General features: G+C 30.7%; 2 protein-coding genes across 2 annotated transcripts; both read left to right on the top strand.

The window, feature by feature from the left end:
• Window positions 1-106: 106 nt before the first annotated feature.
• On the top strand, window positions 107-602 carry LOC132168840 (putative F-box/LRR-repeat protein 23; the record flags this gene model as incomplete). Its single annotated transcript, XM_059579898.1, is given in 1 exon segment — window positions 107-602. A coding segment is annotated over 1 exon segment (430 nt), but the record flags the coding sequence as incomplete, so codon positions are not given.
• Window positions 603-4,285: 3,683 nt separating this feature from the next.
• On the top strand, window positions 4,286-5,393 carry LOC132169496 (putative F-box/LRR-repeat protein 23; the record flags this gene model as incomplete). The annotated part of the gene is made up of 2 exons (XM_059580526.1): window positions 4,286-4,859; window positions 4,974-5,393. Coding segments are annotated over 2 exons (672 nt in total), but the record flags the coding sequence as incomplete, so codon positions are not given.
• Window positions 5,394-9,007: the final 3,614 nt, after the last annotated feature.

Genomic DNA, 9,007 nt, shown 5'->3' with positions numbered 1-9,007 from the left:
TTTCAAAAGAAGCTCTGAAAGCTGTGGGCCGCAGTTGCCCTCTTCTGAAGTCACTCAAATTCAACAACCAGGATTTTGGACTTCCTCGCATAGAGTGTGATGAGGAGGCACTTGCTATTGCAGAGAACATGCCCAGATTGCGCCACCTCCAGCTTTTCGGAAATAACCTGACTAATGACGGCTTGCAGGCCATCCTTGACGGTTGTCCTCACCTTGAATCACTTGACCTACGGCAATGTTTCAGTGTCAAACTGACAGGGAATTTGGAAAGAAGATGTGCTCAACAGATTAAAAACTTGCGTCTTCCCCATGATTCCACTGATGACTATGAATTTGGTGCTGAACTTGATGGTTATGGTTCTTTTGATGATGACTACCCATCTGGGTCGTCGGACATAGATCATTTGTCTCATTCTGACTATTATGAATTCTCAGATGGCAGCAATTTCTCCGACCTCTATGACTCCGACTATGACTACGATGACTACTATGACAGAAATCAAAATGTTAACTATGGAGATTTTTATCTTGACTAGCTTGAATGAAATGACTCCTCTCTCCCAATATTTTGAATGTTTAATATTAGTATCGTATTGATTTTATATGCACAATTAAATACATGAATTTTAAATTCCTACCACAATAGGCTGTTAGTATCCATTTCGTTGCAAATACCCTCCACTCAAAAGTAGCATTGCATTTCAAGAATTGTTTCTTTATTATATAATTCTATAAAAGTTGTTTGGGAGGTAAATACTGAAAAGGAGTCTTTAAATCTATTTTTTTCCTTCCTCTTTTTGCTTTATTTAATAATACTTGTCTCTTTTTTGCTTTAAGTCCACGTAATAGCAAAAGTAAAAGTTTTGCCCTTTTTTTTTTTTTTTTTTTTTTTTTTTTTTTTTTTTTTCTTTTTATCTTTTTGCTTTTTTTAATTCTTATTATTTTATTCTCCCGAACTAGGTAGGGAGTATTTTGAGGCAGAAGGTGAAAAACTGAAGTGAGGGATTTTTGTTGTATTTAAATATTAATTAAATAATATTTATTTTAATATTAATATTATACTTTTATTTAAAAATGATTCTTTTTGCTTGTTGGGATGCAAAATGTATTGCTATTCACACAAAACAAGGCCAAAAAAATATCAACCCACAATTTTTAAGAATAAAACGATTAAGATTGGATTTTATTTAATAATGTCTTTATTATTATTATTTGATTTTTTTTTAATTTATTGTTATTAATTTTTTAAGCCTTATTTATTTTGGAATGTTGGAGAATTAAATAATATTAATGTTTTTTTTTTTTTCTAAATAATTAAGTAGGGGGCCTTAATTAAAGCATATATATATATATATATATATATATGCTTCTTAGTTAACCATTTCCTTCTTAGTCAGTTAGTTGGGTAACGTTCTCTTTTACTTGACCTATCTCGTTTACACTCTTCTTTTCTCTTTGCTGCTTCTCTTTGAGCTTTGCTTTCATTATTTTGTCTAATCCCGTCACTTTTATAGCAGGCATATTTAGCAGACATTTGCCCTTCATCTTCGTTGTTTTTTCTCAAATCAACGGCTGGATGTCGTCTACAACAAAGCCCTCTTCTTTTTCTTTTTCTTTTTTCTTTTGCTTTAAGTCTTCTTTCCACTATATGCTGCCTCTTTACCCCTTTTTTTTTTATTCCTTTCTTTTCCGAAAATAAGGCAATTACTTTCATTAGAAATATCATTTATGCTCAACATTTACTGATTAAATTATATTTCACAATTAAATATAAAATATAATAAGATATAATAATGCTACTTTAGTAAATAAAATAAACACATTTAAGATATTATCAGTAAAATTGGTGAGGAGGGTTTCCTCAAGGTTTGTTACTGTTATGAGATAAAAGATTAGCAAGAAAGAATGAGGGGCTTTGATTTTTTATCATAGCTGAATGACCATCGTTTTGAATGTTAGTTGTAACTCTCTTCTTATAACTCACAAAAAAAAGAAAAGAAAAGAAAAATCTTTTCTTACAAATGAAGATTGAGAAAACCTTTTATCAGGACTATCCTGATAACACCTCGTTTACAGCTCCCAATCAATAACCAACACAAAAGCAAAAACATAAAAAGTGCATGGAAATAACTTGGACCAATGTGATTTCAGGATGATAGAATTCCTACAGAGTTAACCTTTTACCTCTAAGTTTTAGTTTTGAATCCAAAAACGAGTTTTGAAGCATTAGAAACGGGTTTTGGGGCATTAAAAATGGGTTTTGAGGCATTAGAAACGAGTTTTGAGGTGGATCATGGCCGGTGGGATTTGAGGCATTTACCGCGGCTAGACCCACGGTGTGAATCTTACAAATTCCATCATTTTTTCATTTTAAAAATCAACCATTAGATTTGTAGGACTCACACCTCAACCATTAAATTTATAGGATTCACACTTTCACTTGTGTGAATCCTACAAATTTAAAAATTGATTTTCAAAATATGAGGGTAGAAAATGATGGGAGAATACAAAAGAACATTTCTCATAAATGAAATATTGTTTCGTTGTCATATTTGATATGTTGTCGGTTTTACAGGTGCTAAAGCAGTGGCAGAAGGAAATTGGGATTTTGGTGAACTATTGAAGAGAAGAAAAAGATCCGGTGTTTTCATCTAACTCACTTTTATTGTTTTATGCTAACGTGTCTATCTTTCATTGGAGTACACAAAAAAGCTGATTTATGTCAAGTCCCTATATAAGTTATCTTCTTTGATATTTATAAGATTGTTTTGTATTTGGATTGTTTATTATTATTTTTGTTTTGTGAAAAAAAAAAAGATAAAAAAAAAACAAATTTTAACAAACCGAACCTTTTTTTTTTCTTAAGCTTCTAGAACAAAAAAAAAAAAAAAAAAAAAGGAAAAAAGAAAAAGAAAAGGTTTCCATGTTTATTTATACTTTTAAATTTTTATTAGGGAAAATTACAGTTTACCCCCTAAAGTTGACAGCGTTTTTCAATTCGAACATCAAAGTTTCAATTTTTGCAATCCATCCCCCAAAGTTTCAAATTTTTGTAATTTGACCAATTATATCCAAAACTTTCCATATTGCCCATAATTTTTATTTATTTTTTATTTTTTATAAAAAATTTTAAAAAAATTCAGGGTGGCTCCTTTGGCCATCTGGCCATTTTTGCACCCCCCAATTTTTTTTATTTTTTTCATAAAAAATAAAAAAATAAATAAAAATTAGGGACAATATGAAAATTTTGGGATAACATTAGTCGAATTGAAAAAAAATTGGAACTTTGTAGGGGTGGATTGCAAAAATTAAAACTTTGGTGTTCGAATTGAAAAATGTTGTCAACTTTAGGGGGTAAACTGTAATTTTCCCTTTTTATTATTATTTTTTTTGGCAAAACATAATCTAAATTCTAACTAGACTTTCTAATTATTGAAATTTTCATATTGAATTCAACAAGGTGTTAATTGATTTTGTAGATTTTTTTTTTTTTTTTAAGAAAAAGAGAATTATAGTGGAAGCAATGAGAAAGAAAAGACACAATAAATTCTGAGGTGGTTTAGTGTTAGACACCTATATTCATCATTGTGCATCTTTCTTTTCTTAACTTGATTCATATATACAATACAAAGATCTCAATCTATAAGAAAATTATGCTATATGAGAGAATACAAGTATGGGAAAATTTGATTACAATCAAACTTAAATGAACAATATTTTAATATTAGCCTAATATGAAAAACATATACTCTAACATCTACTTCAAACTCAAGATAAAAAGAAAAACAATTATTTTTTTTTCTCAATGAATTGCGAGTGAAAGGAGGGGACAACTAAGAGGTAGGTGGCAGCGGTAGAAGTCGGCTATTTACCGATAGTTAAGGACCGAGTAGTTACTTGGGAGACAGCCAACGGTGGCTGGAATAAGTTGTTGGACAATGGCCAAGAAACACTGTAAATACAACTATTTACTTTAGAATAATCAAAGAAATTCAAGCAAACTAAATCAATTTCAACAAATAATTTCGTGAAAACAATATTATTGTGCTCTCTTGGATTTTGTTAATGATTATAATTACATTATGGATTTGGATCTCTTCAGGTTTTCTAAAATATGAGATTTTCATATTTTAAAATTTAAGCAATCTGTTTCATCTAACGGTCTAAACAAATCGATCTAAAAGTTTATGTTACCGAGGCAAGTGGATTAAATTAAAAAACACAGAATTTCTGCTACAATAAATTTACAGTTGTGGATTCAATCTCTCAATGATGAATTGGGTGATGTAGAAATATTCTTCCTCATATTGGTGTTTGCCTGTCTGTTGATAACTGCTGGTTTTATTTTTGTCATTTCCTTTCTTGGTACTTTAACAGTTCAAGTCAGCTCAAACGCCTGGGACTTGTAAGATGCTTTAGTATTTCAGATAAGGGATTGAGTGAAGTGGCTGCAAAACTTCCATTACTAGAGGAGCTTGCCATTTCGTACTGTTCATTGTCAAAAGAAGCTCTGGAAGCTGTGGGCCGTTGTTGCCCTCTTTTGAAATCACTAAATTTCAACATCCGGTGGCACATGAGGAATGGAGATTATGATGGGGAGGCAGTTGCTATTGCAGAGAACATGAGTGAATTGCGCCGCCTCCAGCTTTTCGGAAATAAGGTGACTAATGAGGGTTTGCAGGCCATCCTTGATGGTTGTCCTCACCTTGAATCGCTTGACCTACGCCGATGTTTGAATCTCACTCTGGCAGGGGATTTGGGAAGAAGATGTGCTCAACAGATTAAACACTTGCGTCTTCCCCATGATTCCACTGATGACTATGAATTTAATGATTATTGTTCTGTTGTTGACGTATCTGGTGGGTTTTCGGACATAGATCATTTGTCTTTTATATATATATATATATATATATATAGTTTTTGTTTTTACTAATCATTTGTCTGATACTTATGAGTGTATTATGAATTCTCAGGTGGCAGCGTTGTCTCCGACGACGACTACGACTACGAAGAATACGGCCACGTCGACATTGAATACCTTGAACCCTACGATCACCCCGACAACCAATGATGGAGGTATACCGGCCACCCCCAACTCATAAGGAAAAAAGGAAAAATAAAATAAAAATTGAAGGTAACAAAAAATTTATAAGGAATTACTTTTATTTTTATTTTTTTATTTTTTGCATATCGGCCTCTAGCAACACAATTTATGGACCTTCAGCCCCTGCCCATACTAAACTCTGCCTACATCGATCCTTACCAACAACGACGAAGATTCTAGGATCGGGGTTTTTACTTTGAGCAGCATAAATGGAATGATTCTGATGTTGTACCCAACTCTTCTTTTCCAATATTTTGAATGTTTAATATTAGTATTATATTGACTTTTATTTTAAATTTTGATGATACTTGTCCGCTAAAAGGTAGCATTGCATTTCATGTTAAGTCTTTCTTTATTGTATAGTTCTATTTAATGGCCGGCCTTTTGGAAGTGAAGAAATGATTGGTTTCAAATTATGTCTTATTTATACCTTATTTGTTATATATATATATATATATATTCCCCAAGCTGATTATCTGATCTGGTCATATATTGTGCAAGTCTTTACATATTTCCAAAACTAAGCAACGGTGATCCTCCATGGAATTGCCCATATAAGCTACAGCTAAAGTTGCAGAGGTTAAGAGCTTGAAACATGACGGTATAGTCTAAAGAAACTACTGAAGATACTAAAGAAATAAGAACAATGATTATTAATTTATTAGCTTTATTATTTCGCACCATGCGACCAATTTAGATGTTAAGCAAATTTCATAGATTCATAGAACAAAGAGCATGGTAAAACAACGCTGAAATATATATGCTATGTCGTCAGGGGCGTAACTAAAATTTATTTTAAAAGAATGACTTTTTGGTAGAGTAAAAAAATTCATTTTGGAAGGATTATCCTATATATATATATATCTATATATATATATATATATAAAACATTTAGTTAAAAAAAAATTAAAATTTTTGAGGTCTGAGATACATTGACATGAATTGTCAATTCATCATGAATTTTTTTCTTTTTCTTTTTCTTTTTTATTAAGAATTTTTGATCTAATGATGGAATTACAATGTCATTTTAACATAGTGTGATAATGATAAAATAGTGTTGTAATATATAGCATTACTCACGTTTAATATATGAGACAAGTTTAATTTGATTCCAAATTTCATGTGAATAAATTATATAAAATCTTTAAGATTTTACATTTCATTCAAAGACCTAAAAACCACTTTCATATTATAAGTTGTTCGGGAGTAACATTCTTTAAAAAGGAGTCTTCAAATTATCATTTTCTTTCACACACGAGTTTTGGTTTATCGGCATGATGCAACTTGGTTTGAACTGGGCATGGATTTAAATTCCGTAATAAAAATTTCCATGCTTCATTAGTATAAATCACCTTGATTTGTATTACCTCGAATAGTGCAAATCACCTTGTAAATCACTTTGGGTCAAGCTATAGTTTAGTCGAATTTAAAAAAACGTGTAAGGTTTCTATCATATAAGCCTCTCATGTGCGGCCTAGCAAATAGGCCACATTGTTGCCTCTTTACCCTTTTTCTTATTGCTTTCTATTCCAACAAAAAGGCAATTGCTTTCATTATAATATCATTTTAAGCTCTACATTTAATAATTAAACAATGTTTTACAATTAAATATAGAATGCAAGAACTAGAACATAATAAGATAGGATAATGTTTACTTTAATAAAGAAAATAATGGTGAGGAGGGTTTCCTCAAGTTTTGTTACTCTTTTGAGATAAAATATTAGCACTAAAATATTTTTTTAGTGCAACAACATCGCTAAAATATTTTATTATTATTATTATTATTTTTTGAACTAAAAACACACAAAAAAAAAAAAAATGGAACTAAAAGAAAACACAAAAAGTACTTTTTTTTTTTTTTGCAAACATAAAATAATCAAAACAACATGAAAACGAAGCAACATGCATCAAACACATATTCATGAGACATATTTTATTATTCTTTTATTCAACTAGGTAGAAAATCAATTTATTTTAATCAGAAGATAAAACAATAAAGCACTAATAAAAAAATAATAAAGTAAATTGAACAAGGGTTGGTTGAGAATTTGATTTCAATAACATGTTACAAAATAAATTAAATATTCATATAATTTCCAACCATAACAAATCAAACAAAGTAAGCATTTGATATAAACAAAAATCATAATAAATCAAAACACTCTTGTCAACATAAAATACTTCCAAATTAAATTATCCCCAAAATTCATTAATTAATCTATAAATAACAAATAAAATAGTCTAAAAACACATAATAAAAATACTAGGTTTCACCCTAACTACTAAGGATGAAAAGGCAGGCGGTTATTACCGTTAAACGATATATATATAAAACTATGTCATATTTTGCAAGGTATTATTGAATTACCATAAAAACAAAGTCGTTTTCATTTTGTTTTTTGTTTTTAATTTCTTCTTTTAAAAAGCGGTTATAATTGCTAACCGCCTAGCAAATTAGCAATTAGTAAAATGCCAATAACCACCAATTATAACCATCTATTCACCCATACTAGCTAGAGGATTATCCACTCATAATCATGAAAATAAATTCATAATCAAAATGTTTTAACAAATAACATAAAAGAAACTAAAACTAAAACTACACTAGTAAACTATCTCTGAAAAAAAAAAACCTTACAATCTTTCAGTCGACTACCCAAAGGATAAAGCCTGATTTAAAAAAAAAAAAAAAAAAAAAATTCATCGTGTTGCTCTCTATTGATTTGTATTCCGGCACCCTCTTTTTATGGAACCAAATCCTCTCCGTTCCTTTAAAAATAAGGACAAAACTATTATTTCACTTTCTGTTACTTAATTTTGTCATAAAAAAAAAAAAAAACTCTTCTCCCATTTATTTGAACCAGAAAGAATTCGATTGAATTAAACAAAACCATTTCCTTCTTAGAGCCTATTTGAGATTGCGTTTGAAAAATAGAACTTTTAAGTCAAAAAGAGCTTTTGGGCAAAAATTTTATTTTTAAGCTTTTACCAAAAGTATTTTTTGACAATTTTTAGACTTTTTAGACTCTTAAAAACGTTTTTAATTTATTTTACCAAACAAAAACTTTTTTCTTTAAACGAGTTTTTTGAGTGTTAAAAGTATTTTTAAACTCCTCAAACACAATCCCATTCAAGCCATTTGTTGGGTAACGTTCTCTTTTACCTGACCTATCTCGTTTACACCTCTTCTTTTCTCTTGGATGCTTCCCTTGAGCTTTGCTTTCTTTTATTTTGTCTTATGCGGTCGCTTAGCTGGCATATTTAGGAGACATTTGCCTTCTTCTTCGTTGTTCTTTTTCAAATCAACGGCAGGATTTCCTCTAAACCAAAGCCTATTCTTCTTTTTCTTTTTCTTTTTCTTTAATTATTAAGTCTTCTTTTCACGATGCTGCCTCTTCAGCCCCCACCCACCCTCCCCTTATTCTTTTCTTGTCCATAAAAAAAGAGACAATTAATTACTTTCATTAGAATATCATTTAATAATTAAACAATATTTTTCAATTAAATGTAGAATATAATAAGATATGATAATGCTTACTTTGATAAAGATAATATGCTTATTTAATCTATTATGAGTAAAATTAGTGAGGAGGGTTTCCTCAAGTTTTGTTACTGTTATGAGATAAAAGATTAGCAAGAAAGAATGAGGGGCTTTGATTTTTGGTCATAGACTCATAGCTGAATAACAATCCTTTTGAATGTTGATTGGAAGGGGATTCTAAGCAAGTCGTCCAAAATCCTAGCCTTTCCCAGAAAGTTTCGCGATGGACTCTGCTCCTGACCCCGCAGACGAGTTCCGCAACTGGCTGGTGCTGCCCCGGAACGTGACGGTGTCGATCCTGCTGAGACTAGGAGCCATTGAGATCCTGAAGAGCGCGCAGATGGTGTGCTCCCCGTGGCACA

Source organism: Corylus avellana, chromosome ca2 (assembly GCF_901000735.1).
Source record: "Corylus avellana chromosome ca2, CavTom2PMs-1.0".
Lineage (NCBI taxonomy): Eukaryota > Viridiplantae > Streptophyta > Magnoliopsida > Fagales > Betulaceae > Corylus > Corylus avellana.
Note: the sequence above shows the minus strand (reverse complement) of the source record. Positions and strands in the feature narration are given on the sequence as shown.